Source organism: Crocuta crocuta, unplaced genomic scaffold (assembly GCF_008692635.1).
Source record: "Crocuta crocuta isolate KB4526 unplaced genomic scaffold, BGI_CrCroc_1.0 scaffold619, whole genome shotgun sequence".
Taxonomy (NCBI): domain Eukaryota; kingdom Metazoa; phylum Chordata; class Mammalia; order Carnivora; family Hyaenidae; genus Crocuta; species Crocuta crocuta.
In genome coordinates this window covers 3,313,928-3,335,743 of record NW_027533395.1, presented here as the reverse complement: position 1 = coordinate 3,335,743, position 21,816 = coordinate 3,313,928, and the positions used below count along the sequence as shown (strand labels likewise).

Below are 21,816 nucleotides of genomic sequence, written 5' to 3'. Positions count from 1 at the left end.
ACAAACGGAGGATTGATGGAGGGGTGGGGAAGAGGGGAAAATGGGTGATGGGCATGGAGAAGGACACTTATTGGGATGAGCACTGGCTGTTATATGGAAACTATAACAATAACAATAAACTATATTTTAAAAAGTAAATAAAAAAATAAAATCTAGTTTGTTGACCTGGGTGGGTCAGTCAGTTGAGCATCCAACTTTGGCTCCAGTCATTACCTTGCGTTTGTGGGTTTAAGCCATGTCAGGCTCTGTGCTAATAGCTAGGAACCTGGAGTCAGCTTCGGATTCTTTGTCTCCCCCTCTCTCTGCCTGTTGCCTGTCCATGCTCTGTTTCTCTCTCAAAAGTAAACATTAAAAAATTTTTTTAAAATCTAGTTTGTTCAGTGTAGTGTAAAATGACTGTATAATTTTCTCACTACATTTATTTTAGACATTTTATAGGTTTTTTAAAGACTTTTGTGAATGGAATATTTTTCTATTACATTTTCTAATTTGTTACTACTAGTATATATGAATGTTACTAATTTTATCTTTTATAATATGATCATCTTGCTGAACTCTCTTTTTAGTTCTGCTTTTTGTCAGTTGATTCTCTTGGATTGTCTAGGTAAACTATCATATCTTCTGAAAATCATGTCTCTTATCAAGTTTTATACTTCATTTCTTTTTCTTGTCTTATGTCAAGGGCTTCTAATATAATAGTGGTCATAGGAGTAGACATGCTTGTCTTATTCCTGACCTTAAGGGGAAAGGTTCTAACTTTTCAGTGTGATACTTGTCTCAGCGTCTGCTAGATATCCTTCTTCACTAGTTAAAAAATAGCTTTCTAGGGGCACCTGGGTGGCTCAGTCGGTTGGGCATCCGACTTTGGCTCAGGTCATGATCTCACAGTTCGTGGGTTCGAGCTCCGCATCGGGCTCTGTGCTGACAGCTAGCTCAGAGCCTGGAGCCTGCTTCACGTTCTGTGTCTCCCTCTCTCTCTGATCCTCCCCTGCTCGCACTGTCTCTCTCTCTCTCTCTCTCTCAGAAATAAATAAAAAACATTAAAAAAACTAGCTTTCTATTCCTTGTTACCTAAGAGTTGTTATTGTGAATTTTATTGTGAAGTTTATCAAATGCCTTGTGTTCCTCTGGTAGACAGTGGTCATTTTAAGCAGTACACAGATTCCATTTGCTAATATTTCATTTAGGATTTCTGTATCTCTATTTGTATTTAGGATTTTTATATCTCTGTCCGTAAATAATATTATTTTCTTGTACTTTCTTTGTCTAATATATCAGGGTTAGACTAGCCTTGTAAAGTGATTTAAATAGTTTTCTACTTTTTTCCATGCTCTGTAACAGCTTGTATAAAGATTCTCCTTTAAGTTTTGGTTAAAAGAGAAACAAAAAGTTCACAAGCACATATATAACCATCTGTTCCTAATTTCTCTTACAGGTTTCCTATTTCAAGTATAGATTTGATAAATTATATTTTCTTAGAAAATTGTTCATCTCATCTAGATTTTTCAATATATAATATATATTTATATAATAGTCTAATTTCAAGTCTTCTCTGATTTTTCAGTTATAGCTCTCTCTTTATTCTTAATTGTATATTTATGCCTTTGATCTTTTTTTTTGTTCATACTTTATAACAGTGTTTCCATTTTATTAATATGGTACAGTTTTTATTGATGACTCTATTATTATAAGAGAATTATATATATATAATTTTATATGTATACATTTGGCCAGTATAGGGTTTTAGCAATTTAGAATTTTATTTGTTCTTCCCTACTTCCTTCAGGGTTGTTTGTCCTCATTTTGTTACTTTTTTGAGTTGAAAACTAGGTTTATTTTCTATCTTCCAATGTGCATGAAAGACTGTAAATATACCTCTTAGTACCACTTTCACTATATTGCATTGGTTTGGTAAGTAATTTTCTCATTTTTCCTTAGTTGTAAACATTTTAATTTCGTTTTGAATACATCAACCAAAGGGTTTCTTAGAGGAGTGTATGTATGTGTCTGTTTTCAATTTTCAGATTGCCTTGTATATTATTATAGATTGTTTTGTATATCTTTTCTTTGCTAACTTTGAAATATATTTCACTGTGGTCAGTAAATAAAGCTTGCTGAGATTGTCCTTGTCATCTTGTATACAGTCACTTTTTGTTACTGTTATATGTGTGTTTGTAAAGAATATTTTATTCTCTGGGTCTTTTTGGTCGGGGAGGGGAGTAGGGGTAGATAATACTGTTCTTTAAATTCTTATTAGATCAATCTAATTGTGTCAAGTTCTTCATATCCATATTTATGTTTTTCCTGTTTGAGCTGTTATTACCTAGGATATGGTTAGCAATTTGTCAATTTATCCTTCTACTTCCATCAGTATTTATGTTAGATGTCAAAATGTGCAGAACAGATCTACTCAATAAATTATTCCTTTTGTCCATATGAAATATCTGTCTTTGTCTCTTTTAATATTCTCACTTTACATTTAATTTCTTATATTCATGTTTTTGCTGTATTTCTTTTTGTTAGCACTTTTTTATATATCTTTTTCCAGTCCTTTATTTCCAACTTTCTTTTGTCTGCTGATCACTATATAGCCGGATTATTTTTTGTAAATCCTATCTAAACTTTTTAATAGGTGAGTTTAGTCCTGTTTATTATGATTATTGATGTTTAAAATTATTCCTGCCATCACAATCCTAGACTTTAGCCTCTACCACAAAGCTATAATCATCAAGACAGTATGGTATTGATTATTATGGTATAATCATCAAGATAGACACAAAGACCAATGGAATAGAATAGAGAACCCAGAAATAGACCTGCAAATGTATGGCCAGTTAATCTTTGGCAAAGCAGGAAAGAGTATCCAATGGAAAAAAGACAGCCTCTTTAACAGATGGTGCTGGGAGAACTGGACAGCAAAATGCAAAAGAATGAAACTAGACCACCTTCTTACACCATACACAAAAATAAACTCAAAATGGATGAAAGACATAAATGTGAGACAAGAAACTATCAAAACCCTAGAGGAGAAAGCAGGCAACAACCTTTTTGACCTCAGCCACAGAAGGTTCTTGCTTGACACATCTCCAAAGGCAAGGGAATTAAAAGCAAAAATGAACTATCGAGACCTCATCAAGATAAAAAGCTTCTGCACTGCAAAGGAAATAATCAACAAAACTAAAAAGCAACCAAGAAAATGGGAAAAGATACTTGCAAGTGACATATCAAATAAAGGGTTAATATCCAAAATCTATAAAGAACTTACCGAACTCAACACCCGAAAAACAAATAATCCAGTGAAGAAATGGGCAAAAGACATGAATAGACACTTTTCCAAAGAAGACATCCAAAAGGCCAACAGACATATGAAAAGATGCTCAACATCACTCATCATCAGGGAAATACAAATCAAAACCATACTGAGATACCACCTCACACTAGTCAGAGTGCCTAAAATGAACATTTCAGGAAACTACAGATGCTGGTGAGGATGTGGAGAAAGGGAACCCTCTTGTGCTGCTGGTGGGAATGCAAACTGGTACAGCCACTCTGGAACACATTGGGGAGGTTCTTCAAAATATTAAAAATGGAACTACCCTATGACCCAGCAATAGCATGACTAGGAATTTACCTAAGGGATACAGGAGTGCTGATTCATAGGGGCACACGTACTCCAATGATTATAGCAGCACTTTCAACAATAGCCAAATTATGGAAAGATCCATAAATATCCATCAACTGATGGCTGGATAAAGAAGATGTGGTTTATATATACAATGGAATACTCCTTGGCAATGAGAAAAAATTAAATGCCATTTGCAGCAACGTTGGTGGAACTGGAAGGTATTATGCTGAGTGAAATAAGTCAGTCAGAGGACAGATATCATGTTTTCACTCATATGTGGATCTTGAGAAACTTAACAGAAGACCATGGGGGAAGGGAAGGGGGAAAAATAGTTACAAACAGAGAGGGAGGGAAGCAAACGATAAGAGACTCTTAACTGCAGAGAACAAACTGAGGGTGGATGGGGGGATGGGGGTGAGGGGAAAATAGGTGATGGGCATTGAGGAGGGCACTTGTTGGGATGAGCACTGGGTATTGTATGTAAGCGATAAACCACGGGAATCTACCCCAAAATCCAAGAGCACACTTTACACACTGTACGGTAGCCAATTTGACAATAAAATTTAAAAAAAATAAAATAAAATATCTATTCCCAAAGTCAACAAAAATTATACCTGCCATTTTATTTTTGGTTTTCTATTTAACGTATTTTCAACTTATTTCTTTTTCCCTCTTTCCTATCTTCTTGGGTTGCTCACACATTTTTTAAAATTATTGTTCTATTTTTCTTTACTATTTTGGGAGTCATAACTCTGTTTCTATTTTTAAAATTCTAACCCGCATGTTTGGCCTTCTATTTTTCTACCTTGCCTGATGCCTTTGTAGTCAGTGGAAGAGCACAGCAGCACTGACATCACCTGGAATCTTAACCCCATCCTGAATGTGCTGAATCAGAATCTCTTCTTTAACAGGTGATTCAGAGGCACATTAAAACTGGAGAGGCTCTGGTTTAGTGTGTATCATACCATATCCATCCCCCAGATAAGGCAACAACCTCAGTGTGTTTTGTTGTTGTTACTTTGACTTTTTCAGCTCCCTGTGTTTCCCTCACCTTCTCTCAATGATATAATTTGGAATTATAGCTCTACATTGCTAGTTTAAAAAACTCCTAAAAACATGTAAATCATATGTAGATTTAAGTCTTTCCACCCATCTTCCTCTAGCATTGGTACATCCTTAGTAATCCTTTCAGAGGTGTGGGTATTGGTGAACTTTCTGAGCTCCCAACTGTCTATAAATGACTCTATTTTAACCTTGCACTTGACTGATGGTTTGATGATACAGAATTAAAGGTTCAAGGTTTTTCTTCCCCTTAAAAGTTTGATCCAAAGCTTTGATCCGTTGTATTCTTGCATCCAGTGTTGCTGATGTAAGACTGATTTTTCTATTTCATGATATTCTTTTCCACTTTGGAAATGTTTCAGATTTGGCTTTTAAGTTTCACAACATTTCTGGTCAACACTTCTTAGGCCCTTTCAGTCTTGAGTATTCATGCTGTATTGTGTTTTTGAAAATTCTCCCTTGTTATTCATTTAAACACTGTGGCCCCTATTCTCTTTATTCTCCCCTCTTTTGAAGTCATAGTAGTTGTAGGTCCTTCTAGATATATCATACGGTGCCTTCACTTTTCTTTCACACTTCCTCTTTATTTTGTTTAGTTACACCCTAGGAGAATTTCTAACCGATTCTTGCAGATCACTGATTGTCTTCAACAGTGTCCATCTTGCTATTCAGCCCATCTATTGAATTATTTTTGTTTCAAAGATGAAACTTAACTTAGAAGATCAACCTCTTTAAGTTCTATAATATTGTTTCTTTTATGGGATACAATATTTTGTATCCCTAGCTACTGTAAAATCTACTCTTGCTTAATTAACTCCTTTTCTTTGTGTAACAGATCTTTTGTTTATTGAATTTCTTGTCCCTCTTCAATGGTCTTGTTGTTCCCCAAATATTGGTAATGTATTATTATTTTTACTATTATATGCTCATCTTTAAAATTATTGACATGCCCCATTATAATTCCACTCTACCAGTTGAACCTGCTTGGGAAGATGTGCAGGAGATCTGACTTCAGCAAGTATATTGTTCTGTTTTCAGTAAAATGAGAAGGATTGGGTGGTGTTAGAAGATGTCTTGGCCACCTATCCTGTGGCAGGGGGAGATGTTCTCTAATTCCTTCTAGCACTGACACACTCCTTGTCATTGCCCTATCTCTCCCATCCAAATATTCATTCCATTTTTCTCTACCTGGTGGTAAACACCCCTGGTACTACTGTTGGGCCCCCAAGAATTTATCAAGTGGTGGTACATACACATGCAGGTTCTACCCACTGCCTGTTTCTATTGTACTACCCCCAACCAGTCACTCTGCCATTTACCTATAGGTTATTCCATGCTCCTCTATCTGGTGTAGCTTTTACATTTTGTTAGATATTGTCTTTTGGACACGCTTGGGGCTATCATGTATCATTTAGATCTGTCTGATTTTCATCTTTAAGAAATTATAGTTGCCGTACTACTGATTCTTTTTTTCCATCTTTATGTTAGTAATGGATTTATCTATTTGTCATACACTGCTTTTCTCTTAATTTTATGAATTGAAGCAGGAAAGGATGATTGTAAAGTCCATTCTCAGTCAACCATTTTGAAATTGAAGTCCTCAATTTTTCTGTTTTCTAATTTTTTATTGCTTTCTAAGTGCTCTTTATATACTGAAGATATTAATATTTTGTCACCCATGTTGCAGTGTGTGTCCTTTGGCTCTAAATTTTCTGAAGTTATAAACTTTTTTTAATTAGAATTTTTTTCTCATGTTTATGTATTTATTTTGAGAGAGAGAGAAACAGAGCACAAGCAGAAGAGGGGCAGAGAGAGAAGAGAATCCCAACCACCCTCTGTGCTGTCAGCACAGAGTCAATGCAGAGTTCAAGCCCATGAACCCTGAGATCATGACCTGAGCCAAAATAAAGAGTCAGGCACTTAACTGACTGAGCCACCCAGGCTTCCCTGAAGTTATAAACTTTTAAAGATAATTTTCATTTTGTAAATGTTCAAATATATATAAAAGGAAAGAGAATAATAATAAATCCAATGGCAATATTATTTCATGTATATCCTCACCCACTATCCCTTCTCCTGATGATTTTTTAAATGTTTATTCATTTTTGAGATTCATTTTGAGAACATGAGCAGGGGCAGGGCAGAGAGAAAGGAGGACAGAGGATTCAAAGCAGGCTCTGCACTGACAGCAGCAAGCCTGATGTGGGGCTTGAACTCACAAACCATGAGATCGTGACCTGGGCCAAAGTTGGAGGCTCAGCTGACTAACCCACACTCTCCTGATCATTTTGAAGTAAGTCCCAGATATAATATCATTTCATCTTTATTTATTTAAGTAGGCACATCTACTTCTAATCTTTAAGATTAGAACTCTTAAAGACACATAACCACAATACCATCAGCACATCTAAATATCAATAATCCCTTAATTTCATTCAGTGAAGTGATGAATTTACACATTTTTTGTTGTTTTTAGATGAATGAGGGTTAAAACTGAAAACTTAAGTGACTCCAATAAGCCCATAACCTAATGTTTTACTTAATAGTTACACTTAGATAAATAAGACATCTCTTTTTTACTGACTGCTGTCGAAAGAGACTCAGAAAAGCATTTCCATAAAGTTTAATTCTTTACTTGTCACCATTCTTTCTTATATGAAAATTCAGGTTCTGACTATGATGGAAGAAAATGAAGCAGTAGACCATATTGCAAAATTGGATCAAAAGGAATTTGGCCTGGATCTTGAAGAACTGGAAAGGCTTCGCCATGAAAATGAGGAAGAAGTGGCAAAGGTATGGAAAAATCTGATTTAAGCACCATAAAGAAACATAAGGAAAGAAGTAAAAAAGAAAATGTAAAGGAGAACTTTTCTAGGATAATGTGAATAAAACAAAAATCTTCCCAGCACAATGTGAGGAAAGCAAACCTAGTGCATATAAATGGAATGAGTCAGAGAATTATTAAACTTGGGAGTTAGGGGAAAAAGGAGCGACTGGGCCAGCCACACATCTGATGTTTGTCCCTCTTTCCCTGACATTCATTCCAACCATTTCCTGCCATATGTGTGAATGTTTTTTCGGCCACCTTATGCTAACTTTGGACCTTCTGATTCAGTAAGCCCTTTCTTAACTGGAATTGAAATACTTCTTCCTTTATTCACTGATTCTTCTACCCTTTGAGCATCATCTACTCAATGGCCACTCTGAAAACAGAGAAGATTAGCAGTTACTATGTTCCCTTTGTGTCTTGTCTAAGCTAGCTGTCCCATCTCCTGTGGCCATCATATAATGTAGTTTCAATAGCTTCATCGAATGTCATGCATTTTTCCTCTGACTTCATTATATTTGAGTATGGCATCCGCAAAAGAATTCCAATTCTTATCTGCCCAGTTTAGAGAAAAGCATAAACTGAAACCTCCATTTTTCTAGATACTATACTTCTATTAATACAGCCTTTGTATCTCTTTGTGTCACATTACATTGTTTACTCATATGGGTTTTATTTTAGGTAAAGTCCTAAATGTGGTTTGCACAGAATGTTCTCTTTAAGTTTTTGTTTGTTTATTTTGAGAAAGAGAGAGTGCACAAGCAAGCATGCATGAGCAAGGGAGGGGCAGAGAAAGAGGGAGAGAGAGAATCCCAAGAAGACCCTGTGCTGTCAGTGTGGAGCCCAGTGCAAGGCTCAATCCCACAAACCATGAGATCATGACCTGAGCCAAAATCAAGAGTCGAGCACTCAACTGACTCAGCCACCCACGTGCCCATACACAGAATGTTCTTAAGCCACCTCTTTCTCAACCTGCACAGTACGTTTAATTTTTTGAGTGTGCAAGTATAAAAAAGTTTTTTTTGTAAAGAAGAGAAGGAAATATTGCTGGGTATAAGGACGTTTGAGTTGATTATAATTGGTTAAACAACTATATCTAAAAGAGGCTGATAATTTGATGCCTCTAGTGGGGAGGTTTCCAATCATGTGCTCTAGGCCCCTCTCCTGTTATGACTGGGGTAAAGATACAGAAATGAAACATATTTGTCAAATTAGTGAATGATGTAAGGCTGAGAATGAGAGGAAATGTATTGGAGAACAGAATTGGGACCAAGAGGACCTCACAGACTGACTCAAAGAGGTAAAATTCATCCATCCATCCATCCATCCATCCATCCATCCATTCATTCTGCAACATGTATTGAACACCTGTTACAACATGTATTGTTGGTGCCAGGAATACAGTGCCTACGAGAGATAGGTCCTGCTCACATGGCACTAACCTAGTGGAGAAGACAGACCATACACAAATCTCTCTATATTGTACAATGGAAGCAAACTGAATTCTGTGATAGATATGGGGCATCTACTTCTGTGGTCAAAGAAGACCGCTTTAAAGGGAACAAAAAGGAGAGAAAGAGCTAGCTATGCAAAGGGCTGGGGGAAGAGATGTCAGATGAAGGAAGCAACATGAACAGAGACCCTGAGACAAAATGGCTTGGATTACTCCAGGAACATCACGCCAGAAAGGCAGTAGCACAGTGAAAAGAGAGAGCTTCCTGGAATGAGGTGGGGGCAGAGACCAGCTCTGAAGACCTTATACATCATTGTAAAGAGTTGGGCTTTTCTTACACTCAACAGAAAGCTGTTAGACATGATCCCAATTTCTTATTATAACAAATAGACACCACTTTAGGGGCTTTTTGGATGTTATTTATTTTGATGGTTGGAACTGTCCACAAAAGGTAGGTTTTTTGTTTTTTGTTTTTTCCTGACTCGAGGAAACTAAGGATATGGACCTAGAATCACTTGACCTCTCTGTAGTGCATTTGGGTCAGGTGCCTACCCCTGTCCTCATAGTTGCTTCTCTCTCCAAGCTAATGTGTGACCACTCGGCCCCACAAACCTGCCCCTCTGGCCTGCTGACCTGCAGATCACTGATGAGCCCACCCTGATTACTCCTTACCCCATGCCTCTGCTCCAGATGCTCCTTGCTGCTTATCAAATTCCTGCATATTCCTCCAGAAGCCTCCTTGATCCTTTGAGGCCATCTTTGGTGCAAAGAAAGCCTCTTCACATGCTCATTTCCCCAATACTTTACTTTTTTTTTTTTGAGCTCTGGGCTTTGAAGAAAGATTGGCCCCAGATTAGATGTGATAGCAGAGCCAGATGATCCAGCACAGAAGAGTGTTAGCAGATGGCACCATAAACCCAGGAGGCTTTCAGCACATTTGGGAACAGAATACTAGTCCCTGGGAAAAGTTAGTGCTACCTGACAGTCAGGGATCCCAGTCCTAAAGTTAGCACCATCCAGGATCTCCACAACAGAGGAAAGACCAAAGCCCAGCAATGACAAACTGGACATGGAGTTAGAAACTGAATCTGAAGGGGCTGATCAAATAGCCTCAACAGTGGGGAGGAGAGAGCTGGGTGGGCTGGGAATCAGGCAGGTTCTGACAACTGATAGGCCAAAGCAGCTGTTTTTTTAAGCAAAAATGAATTTAAAACTGCATTAGCTATTAACTCAGTGGATAGGAAAGAAATAAAATGCAAATTAAACAAAGCCTTTGATCACACAATGAATAAAATAAACACAAATGAATGAACAAGACATATTCTGATCTGGGGGATATTATTCTTAGCTAGTTTGTTGATAACTCTACCAACACAGCTAAATGCAATAGAGGTTCTGAAGAGGGTCCTAAGAACTAAAGATTGTTGGTCCTCACTTTCATGTTAGATCTTTTAGCAAAACTCCATTAAAACAAGAATATTTAATCACTTAAGTGTTAAGCAGTTGGCTGACTTAAGCAGATGAAACTAATCGAGTTAGTATATGTTTCTAAATGAGAAAAGGTCAAGCATATGATCCCCAAGAGTAATGGAGCATTTATTTATGGTGAATATAAAAAATAGAAGAATTAAGTGACCCCAAGGCGGAGGCCACAAACTGGCCCTACAAATATGCATTGAAAAGAAGTAAGCCAGCATTTAGATATCTGGTAGTTTCATTAAAAATACAAATTTTCAAGCTTCTCTAATAAAAAAGGAAGACTCGGCATAGTGGGTTTGCTTTCCAGCTCTGTACCAACCCGCCAGATCTGTGATGGTGTGCATTTTAGCTCTCCAGCCCACCATGGCCACGCACATGTCCTCACACCTCCCTGACTCACGTTGAGGACCTCCCTGCCTTTAGAACTATTTGTGTTGACACCCTGGTACTCAAGGAAGGGAATTCCAAGACGCCAGACTAAACTCTAGAAAGGTTCTTGAGACAGGAAGATGGTCCTCCCAAAGGGCATCTGAGCACAGGGCAGCTCAGAATGTTGGGGAAAGACGTTCCAACACTACCACTAAATGTGCAGCCGCAACTGATTAGTGAATTTACAATTCAGATTGTTTTTTTAAGAGGCTGTGTTTTCATGCGTGTTTTTTCCCCTCATCTATGTTCTTCAAGATAAGAAAGGATGTGGAGATGCATAACCTAGTCAAGGCCTATTTGGCTGAACTTATTAAAGAGGAATGCTGGAACGCGATGACTGTGAAAGGTCGAGCTCTTAAGGTAATAGATAGAACTCCAGGTACAACACCTTAGCTGATGAGAATTCTCATTGATAATCTCATGGCAGAAAAAATTTTAAATAATTTTAAGAATATGCATGCATAGAAAAGAGCATGCCTTGCCCTTCCAGATTCCACCTGGCCACACCACTTTCTCTCATCTCGTTCTTCCATCTCTGCTCAGTCCCTGTGCACCTCCCAGCCAGCAGCTCTGAGGATTTTCTCTCTTTCCTCCATCAACTACATGAATCCGGTCTTGTTATCTATCTGTTCCAAAAGGCTGCTTCACTCACATTCCACCCAGATGGAAAACTAGACATAATACTGTCCATAGTTCTACCTGTACCCTCTAAAGTTCTGTTTTTTGTGCTTTTTCAGTGAGATACCTCCCAACACAATCTCCCTCTTCATTTAGGGTGACTGAAAGTCCCAGTTTATCCCTGTGGTCCTAGAGCAACTATTAAGAGCACCCTTCTCATTTCAAATATGCCCCCTCACTTATATGATCACCCTACATATTTGTGGTTGAGCATTGCTCTTAAACAGGGTTTCCCAAGAGTGGCACATTTTGAGCTAGATAATTCTGTGATGTAGAGGCTGTCCTATGGATTGTAGGATGTTTTGGCCTCTCTCTACTAGGCCCCAGTAGCATCTAAAACTCCCACTAGTGAAAATCAAATGTAGCTCCAGACATTGCCAAATGTCCCTGGGGGGCTGGAAAGGAGGGGAACAGGGCAAGCGAAATCACTTCTGGTTGAGAACCACTGCTCTAGAAATAAATCCTCATTGAAGCACAGTATTTCTACCCACAGTTCACACCAATACTAATGATGTACATTGTTTGATTTTTTAAATGTTTATTTTTTGGAGAGAGAGAGAGAATGAGAATGAGAATGCAATCAGGGGAGGTACATAACAAGACTGAGACAGATCCCAAGGAGACTCTGAGCTGTCAGCACAGAGCCCCACGTGGAGCTGGATCTTAGGAATCCTGAGATCAAGAGTTGGCCACTTAACCAACTAAGCCACCCTATGTTGTCTTATTTTAAAGAAAGTTTCTACTGTAAGTTTAACTCATGAATGATAATCTGTGAATTAATTATATCAGGGATAACATCTCTCACTCCAGTTTTGTGTATACAATTATACTACAAATGAATTTATTTTATCCTGCTTTTTTTTTTCTAAGTGCTTTCACATGCCTTACGTGGTTGAGAACTTCCCAATGAAAGAACGCACGGATAAAGAGTTGAAAGAACTGAAGAGAGTTTTGCAGCAAAGGAAGATTGAAACAGAGTGTCTTAAAGTACAATTTTAAATATATATGTATTTATATAAGTCATGTGTTTTATTTTAGGGTCTCCATATAGATCTGAATGAAGATACACTTTAAGTTTAGATCTTGTTTATATTTTCATTCCTTATTAATTTGTAGACTATACTTCAATAAATATAGGAGCTGAATCCACACAAGAAGTCAAGAAGCTTGTAATCCTATACAGTACTGGCTAACTCTCAAATAGGAGGATATACTTTTAAAAAATGACACTGGGGGTTTTGTTCTTGTTCTGGTCAGAAGTCTTCATCCACCCTGCTCTTTTTATTGTCTCTTATAATGAGAGATTATAATTTTAAGTAATTGGCCAAAGATGAAGTAGTATCTACTTTGGTAGCATTGTGGCTTTCCCAGAGCAGTTCCAACTTTTTGTTTTTTCGTTTGTTTTCAAGCAGCAATCTCTGTCAGACCACTAAAAACACATGGCCCTGTTGGTGTAGTGGGGGGCCAGAACCTTGCATCCAAATATAAAATGAAGGCATACTTAGCTCTTCTTAATCTATACTCACCAGTCCTATGGGAATGAATTCCTTTGTAAACATGAAGAGAAGGTATATTTTTTTATGTTGAGGTGCCAAGAAAGACTCAAGATATTTACAAGCAGGTGTCATCCTGACAGAAATGTAAATATTAAATACGATTAGGACAATGTTCACTGTTCCAATTTATCCACAGTTTATCAGTTTCCAAGGCTTAACCCCTTCTGCACCAGCTTCAGGATCTACTCATCACTTTGAGTTCAGTTGTTGGCAAGACAATTTGATGTCTAAGATAACTGGGGAAAAAATCAAGTTGTCACAAAGTTGCCCTTTTGAGAATTCTTGTTATTGCATAACTTCTGTGTCATCTTTTTCTATATTTAGCTATGGAAGCAAATTGCAGAGGTTCAGTCTGCAATTACTTTGGTTAAAAAGCATCGTGAAGAGGAGGATGAAGAAGAGGAAGAGGATGACGCGGCACTAAAAACTAGCAACTTGCCCAATTACCTGCTTGGCAGTCTGAGTACTGAGTTTGGGGTAGATGCCTCTCTGTTGTCAAGCCAATTTGAACTTCATTCCAGAGAGGAGAAAATCAACCAAATCATATTACTGAAAGTAGGTGAAATTTTCCTTATCCTCCAAAGTCTCTAAAACTCCCTGTGAGGTGTCTTGCAAAGGCTCAAATTGAAATCTAATGCCAGGGCACCTGGGTGGCTCAGTCAGTTAAGTGTCTGACTTTGGCTCAGGTCATGATCTCACGGTTTGTGGATTCAAGCTCCGCATAAAGCTCTGTGCTGATGGCTCAGAACCTGGAGCCTGCTTCAGATACTGTGTCTTCCTCTGTCTGTGCCCCTTCCCCGCTTGTATTCTGTCTCTTTCTCTCTCGCTCAAAAATAATAAACATAAAAGAATTTTTAAAAAAGAAATCTAATGCCAATCAAACGATGACTTAAAAGTACATAGAGAAATACCCAGATGGCTAGTATGCCCATGTTCTTCAAACAGAACTTGTATACAAGCATTGCTTTCATCTATTTGGACTTGGTTCTCTGATAACAGGTTTTCTGGAGAACACCCTACACTGGCTGATACCACAAACAAACCATTGTTCTACTTAGAGCTTCAGTAATCTCAAAGGTAAAATAAATCTGTTAATGCCATCTTCTAGGTAACTCAGATGTCCATTAGAGAACCTTATTGTAAGATCAAGATTTGATTGCTTATCTATTTGTCCCCTAACCTGGGGAAACACAATTTCCTCTCTAAGATTTCCGTAACTTCTCTTCTGGAACTCAGGAATAAAGTACAGCATCCCACAAGCTCTAAGCTCCTACTCCTTACTTTCTACCAAACCAGTCAGTCTCAGAACACATCTGTATATGCCTGTCAAAGGGTTTTGAAAGTTTGATGACTGAGACCGCACCAATGTGGATAGTTTGAAATTTAATGACGGCCATTTCTATTCCTAAAAGTCCTCCAGCCATATCTGCAATTTGAGTTCCAGCCTCCTACCATGATACTCTGCTCCCTCTTCTTATTTTTTCCCTTCTCTTCCTCCAATCCCTGAACTTCCTGTGCATTTGTACCCAAAATTGTTTAATTATCCCTTTTGTTGCTCAGCTTCGGCTGGCCTGTGCCCACAGTATCTCACCTTTCTGCTGTTTTATTAAGGCATTTTCCTATAAAAAGGTTAATTTCAGCCCAAGAGAAATTCTGGTTTTAGATGTTAAGATCATTTTTCCATCTTCAGTAGGATAGATATACAGATTGAATTCTAATGGTAAAATAAAGGCTACTTTGAGTTGAGCATCATTCTTCTCACTAGCAAGGGTGGGGACAATCCATTTGGACCCACTGCCACCTTGGCAGTGGACTGATCCAGCTAGCCAGCTTAGCTTCCCTTCCTGCCTGAGAATGACCTGACCATACAGAGAAAGAATATTGTGTGTGGTTGTGCTTTTCTGGGAAATTCTCCAAACAACCTCTATAGGCCATCCTTTCCTTACCACATCTCCCCCAAGCAAGGTTTCAAAGAAAAGTCATTTCACAATATAAATATCACATATTGCTTTTTAAACATTTTAGTATGGATTTTTTTTTTTTAAGAACATATACAAAAGTTAAGAGAATAGCCCAGAGTCTCCCAGTACCCATCNCCCAAGCAAGGTTTCAAAGAAAAGTCATTTCACAATATAAATATCACATATTGCTTTTTAAACATTTTAGTATGGATTTTTTTTTTAAGAACATATAAAAAAGTTGAGAGAATAGCCCAGAGTCTCCCAGTACCCATTGTCTACTTGAGCATTTATCAACTTACCTGCATGCACATTGAGTTACTGCTTACATTTCAGGAAGTAGAGTATGGTATAGCAGTTATACCGCTGCCTTAATCCTACCACTGCCCTATGGATTATTGAACCAAGAAATGACTTAATATATTGTCTTTTAAAACGATTAACTTACTGGAACACCTCGGTAGCTCAGTTGGTTGAGCATCTGACTTTGGCTCAGGTCATGATCTTATGGTTCATGGGTCTGAGCCCCAAGTTGGGCTCTGTGCTGACAGCTTGGAGCCTGGAGCCTGCTTCCAATTCTATGTCTCCCTCTCTCTCCACCCCTCCCCTGCTAGAATTCTGTCTCTCTCTCTCTCAAAAATAAATAAAACATTAAACACATTTTTTAATAAATAAGAAAATAAAAAGAGATCGATTAACTTACTGACAATTTGTAAATTGGTTTTGGCAGGAAAGTAAAAACATGGGATCATGTTACCGTATAACATGTGATGTGTGCTCAGTATCATATTGTTATTTCAGGATGTTATTTACAAGGTGAAAACTGTTTTCAACAATGAGTTTGATGCCGCATATAAACAAAAAGAGTTTGAAGTTGCACGTGTGAAGGAAAGAAACGTAAGAATTCAAGAAATTATTTCAGATCTGGACTTAGAAGAAGTGGTCTGGCAACCAGAATTTGATGATTGCGAGAAGCCAGAGAGAATCCTTGTTGTGGAAGACAAAGAGGTACTTCCCTTCTTTCTCACAACATTCCCCCATGTTTTTATTCAATTTCTTGTGCACACTACTGGAAGTGACTATATTAGGTAGCAGTCTTAGTCACAAGAAAAAAAAAAAACCCAGTTGACATTGCCTTAGCAATAATGAGAATTTCTTTTGCAAATCTTATGGAATCTAAGGAAGTTTTGAACACCAAGCCTAGAAAGAAGAAGGGAACAAAAACTGGAACCTTGCAGGGGGTTAAGAAGTACCCTTTCTTTATCTCTTAGCTCACTTCTCTCTGTTTCACCTTCCTCTAGCAGCTTCTTTGTTCCTCCCAAGCAAACAACTGATCTCAACTAGAATCTCTTAGTCCCAATTCCATATTTGCCTAGGAAGAGGTTCCTGACCTAGTGTAGGTCCAGTGCCTGTACCAAAGAAGGTTAGGTCACCCTGTGGGAGAGAGGTTGATGAAGCTCCAGGAATTATCTGGGTCATTAAGGCAATGACCAGAGGAACGGTGCTCACTGGTCAGCCTTCTTAAAAGGTGTTTGGCCTGAGGTGGTTACAAGTAAAGCTTAAAGAAACAATTAAAATATAACTATATTTTATTTCTAAAAAGTGTTTCTAGAAAATACTTAAAAAAATCCTTGGCCATATGAAATCAACTTCATTACTTAGGGACAAAAGGTAATAGTGTTGTTTAGAAATAATACCAAACACGTATACAGCCCCTGTTAAAAGCCAGATACCATTCTAAGTGCCCTAGATAGACTGAGACTAATTTATCATTATAAGACCTTTTATGGTAAGGTACTAATATTACCTCCTTTTTACAGGTGAGGTAAGTGAGGCACAGAGAGATTAAGTAGTTTGACCACAGTTACAGAGCTAGTAAGTAACAGAGTTGGAGTCTGAACGCAAACCATTATCCTTCAGAGCACATCCTTACCTCTGAGGTACACCGTACTTGTTTAAGGATATCATTTCTTCCAGAACCAGACTCTCGCCATGTAATCAAAGACTCTGGAGCATGGTGATAGCAAGGACCTTACTCTGCTGCTCTCACCAAGGTCCTGCTGTGGGCAGTCTCTGTATATGGATAATTAACCTCTTCTTTAATCCCTTCTATATCAGGAGAGTGAGCTTGTTACAAGCCAAACTTATATTTCCCTCCCCTGCTTCAACCCCCACAGTGGCTGCTCATTTCACTTCAGGTAACATGGCCTTTCCTGACTGCCCACCCCAGCCTGTTCCTCTTCAGCTGTTCTCACTACCTTGCTTTGGGCCATCCACACTTGCATTCCCATGACTCCTTGAATGCTCCAGGCTGTTTGGCCTCTCAGGACCCCCATCCTGCAAGATTTGGCTTAGAGGACACTTCTCTGAATCCTTCTCCTGCCCCTCTCCTCTAAATCAGATCCCTGTTATAATCCCTTTAGTGGCAGAGAACAGCTTTGAGAACTAATAGAGAAGGAACAATCAATTCTCCCAAGCCTCTCATTTTAGATTTCATCTTTGTTCCAAGATAGGAAATGAGTTGTGAAATCTGGATGGTTCCTTTATCCTCTTGGTACCTTCTAACCTCTTCCCTGGTGTGTGGAAGGAAGGTTGGGTTTGAATTTTTTAAGAATAACAGCAGGAAACTCCATTTTCTCTTTCAGATTACAGTTCACAAATTTGTTAGTCCATGGAAAAAAGCCAAAAAAGAATTGACTATGAACCGTGAAATGGAGCAACAGCTTCTGACACAAGTATGCACTTGGCTCAAACATACTCTAAGACCCCCTTTCCTTTAGGGATTCTTGTTCCTAATTTGGTTCAGTAGTCTTGTACTTGTTCTCCACTGTAGAAACATATCAAGGCACTTATCATGGTCAGAGGTCACTGGAATCTCCACAGCCTCCTTCCCTCTCTTCCCATGCCACTTGCCACCCTCCCCAGTTCTAAATGCAGTCATTCTAACATTGGGTGGGAGGCTGCCTCTGGTGCCACCAGAGGGCCAGATATCTGCCTCAGCTGCCCTCCCTGCCCTCCCTGACTCTTTTCCAGGGCTCTGACACAAGGCAGCGAGCCCTGATGGACATGATGGGAGGTGTTCTGGAAGTCAAGAAGGAAGATATTTTGAGAATGGTGAGATTTCTAGACATTCTTATGGAAGGTGCAGTGGGGTAGAGAGAGCTACTTATATTTGATCATTCTTGTCTATATTAACCTGAGTCTTAGAAATTCTGCAGCTGCAAATATACAGTACCTCATAAACAAACCACATCAGGCAAAGAAGAAATTTGAAACCCCAGGCTTGCTTTCCCATCTGACATAAAGCAGAAAAAAGAACAAAAACAGGCAACCATAGTAGTTCTGATCTCTATTGAAAACAGGGATAACACTGCACCCATAATTCTCTAGATATTTCAAGAAACATTCCATTTGATACCTGCCACAGGTGTCTCTGGAGCTCAAATGCAGTTCTAGCTATGAAGATATAAACATGTGCCTCTGAACCTGTCACTTAAGAATCTGTGTACATCCCAAATTGCCCACTCTTCCTTATGTCACAGAAAAATAGTTGTAACATTTTCTCATATCCTTTCGTTAAAGTGTTAGGCCGTTGTCTTGCCAATGTGAAGAACTATATCTCTTTAAAGGTCTCTGGGTTTTTTAAATTTAATTTAATTTGAGAGAGGGAGAGCATGCACATGTGCATGCACTCAAGCAAGGGAGGGGCAGAGAGAGAGAGAGAGAGAGAGAGAGAGAGAGAGAGAGAGAATCCCAAGCAGGCTCCATGCTCAGCATAGATCCCAATGTGAGGCTCAACCCCACGACCCTGGGATCATGACTGGAGCTAAAATCAAGTTAGATGCTCAGCTGACAGAGCCACCCAGGTACCCCAGGGCTCTTTATTTAAACTGTAATGATAAACTTGAACTTTCACTGTACTGCTATATTTATGTTTGAGCCACAGTATATGCTTTCCTTTATGTCTTTAGGAGATTCCTCAACCTGCTTTCATGGCAAAACCTGATGCTATGTGGTCTGAAGAAGAGAGGAAACAATTTAAAGAGTATGAGAAGAAAGTTAAAGAGTTAAATGAAGAAAGAGATAAGTATAGAAAGGTCAGAAGAACAAAGAATTAGTGTACCCCACCAAGGTTTCATTTCAGTATCTTTTCAAATTGAGTATTCTTTATTCCCTCAGTACTTTTAGTAGCTTCAGGATAGTGTTTCAGCTTAAATTCTCAAGTGTTTCAGCTTAAGTTTGCAGAAGTGGGTAGAGATAAACTTAGAGTTAACACAATTTCAAAGAAAAAGAACATATTGCAATGATTTTTTTTAAAGTACTTATTGATTTCAACATTTCCCACATTATTACAATTCATTTGGCCTTCCATTCATTCTTTACATGTTTAGTGAACATCTATTATAGTATATTCTAGGCACTGCTCTCTGTCTTCTACATCTGTTTCGATTCAGTAGTACTCTTGCTTGATACGCTTTCAATCTCAAGGAAAGGACTTGACAAAAAATGACATAATCAACATAGCACATACTTTACAGTTCTAATTTGAGATACCTGCAATGCAGTTCTTCTATTTTCATCTCCTTGCATCACCAAGAAACATTCCAACATTAAAATTGCTTACAATTATAATAGAGATATAAAAGCTGATGGTATACAACCAAATAAAAAATATTTATTCCTCTGTGAAGAAAGTAAAACCGTGCCATCATTTGAGGCAGGACAGTTTGTCAGCTTTATAGTGGCTGTATCTCATGAGCAACTTCTTTAAACCTATTGTTAACCTGTTCCCGCTTTTATTCATGGCAGTCCTCTAACAGTGCCCTAACATTTCATCCTAAGGTAGGATTTACCAAAAAGCCAAAATGAGAAGTCTTTTCTTTTAGTGTTTTTTTTTTCTTAAATAGTTTATTGTCAAGTTGGGTTCCATATAAGACCCAGTGCTCATCCCAACAAGTGCCCTCCTCCATGCCCATCACCCCCCTTCCCCTCTCCCCCACCCCTATCAACCCTCAGTTTGTTCTCAGCATTCAAGAGTCTCTCATGGTTTGCCTCCCTCCGTCCCTCTTCCCAACTATTTTCCCCTTCTTCTCCCCCATGGTCCTCCGTTAAGTTCCTCCTAATCCACCTATACATGCAAACATATGGTATCCATCCAAGAAGTCTTGAATGCAGTAAAAATTTCAAGGCACTAGGGACTGTAGATGCCTAAGGTGGTGGCATTTATTACATGGTCTTGTATTGTGAAATTAGTCTGCTGCTTACATCCTCACCTCCCTCTCCTTGGTCATACTCAATGGGTAAAAGCCAGCCTTGACTAAAGCCAGTACTTGGCCTTCTCTGTACCTACATCTACTGACTGGTTTCCCTCTAATGACCTTAATCTTTATTGGGTCCTTAGAGCTGTTCATCGACACTATTCCGTTTTTCCCCTAGCTTTGTCCACATCACCTGGGGGATCTTGTCAAAAATGCAGATTCAGTTCTATCATTTTGAGGAAATGGAAGGATCCTGAGATGTCTAACAAGCAACCTGGTTGTACAGCTGCTACTGGTTGGAGGACTGTGCTCTAAGTAGCAAGATCCTAGAGGACCACTTCACACGCTCTCCCCCATCTTCAAACATCTAACACCTGACCCCTTCAGTGCATTCTTACCTTATTGTCTATTTCGCTGGGAGGAGAGAAGCAACTAGAAGAGATTTCCCTTACTCTTCCACCACCACATATCCTCTGCCTGTACTGGAATCCATAGACTCTTCCTACCTTTCTGTTTCTTAGGGATGAAATGGCTTTGCATCTGCCCAAGCGGGTCCTTCATTTGTGCACCTGATCCCATACCATCTTACCATTTAACATCATTATGCCCACAGTTTGCCCATTTTTCCTGCATCAGTTTTTCCCTTCAGCATAGACACATGCTGTAATATTATGCAATGGATACATCTCTCATCTTTTAGAAAAGAAAAAGAAAAAAGACTCCTTTGAAGAGGATTCTGGAATTCTTTCTATGATCCTTGTGACTTTTGAGTTAGTCTTAATGTACTTCAAAATAAGTTAAAAGGAAAAAAATAACTCTCTGCACCCCACTTTCCTTTCAATTCACTGCCCAGTGTTTCCTCAAAAAACCCATAGAAAAATCTGTGTTCATTGTCTCCAATTTCTCTTCTCTCGATCTTTTAGAAAAGCCTTTGTATTATGGTTATATGGAAACCAACTTGACAATAAACTATGTAAGAAAAAAATTTTTTTTTAATTAAAAAAATTAAAAAAATAGTAAGTGAAATGTATACGTCAAGTTGAACATAAAGGGAACTATTTGTATTTCCAATTAGATACTTCTTTAAAGTAAAAAAAAGAAAATATCAAATATATGAAAGAGTGGAGAGAATAGTATAATGACCCCCCTCCCCCATTCAGCTTCAACAAGCTGGGCCTTATTTTGTTTTATACCTCCACCAATTTTCCTAACACCAGATTCTTTTTTGCCAATTTTTATTTTATTTTACTTTTTTAAAAAAATTTTTTAATGTTTTATTTATTTCTGAGAGAGAGAGAGAGACAGCATGAACAGGGGAGGGTCAGAGATAGAGGGAGACACAGAATCCAAAGCAGGCTCCAGGTTAGCTGTCAGCACAGAGCCCGACGTGGGGCTTGAACCCATGAACTGGGAGATCATGACTTGAGCCGAAGTCGGACGCTTAACTGACTGAGCCACCCAGGTGCCCCGCCAATTTTTATTTTAGAATTA

At 38.5% G+C, this 21,816-nt stretch overlaps 1 protein-coding gene across 1 annotated transcript in view; it reads left to right on the top strand.

Annotated features, from left to right (window-relative positions):
* The window catches only part of CFAP43 (cilia and flagella associated protein 43), a 105,676-nt gene that overhangs the window by 60,582 nt on the left and 23,278 nt on the right, over positions 1-21,816 (top strand). Inside the window, exons 20-27 of the mRNA XM_077748466.1 lie at positions 7,355-7,480; positions 11,131-11,235; positions 12,424-12,540; positions 13,434-13,664; positions 15,869-16,075; positions 17,713-17,802; positions 18,101-18,181; positions 19,039-19,164. Coding sequence (XP_077604592.1) covers positions 7,355-7,480; positions 11,131-11,235; positions 12,424-12,540; positions 13,434-13,664; positions 15,869-16,075; positions 17,713-17,802; positions 18,101-18,181; positions 19,039-19,164 — 1,083 coding nt within the window. The remainder of the gene's footprint in view (positions 1-7,354; positions 7,481-11,130; positions 11,236-12,423; positions 12,541-13,433; positions 13,665-15,868; positions 16,076-17,712; positions 17,803-18,100; positions 18,182-19,038; positions 19,165-21,816) is intronic.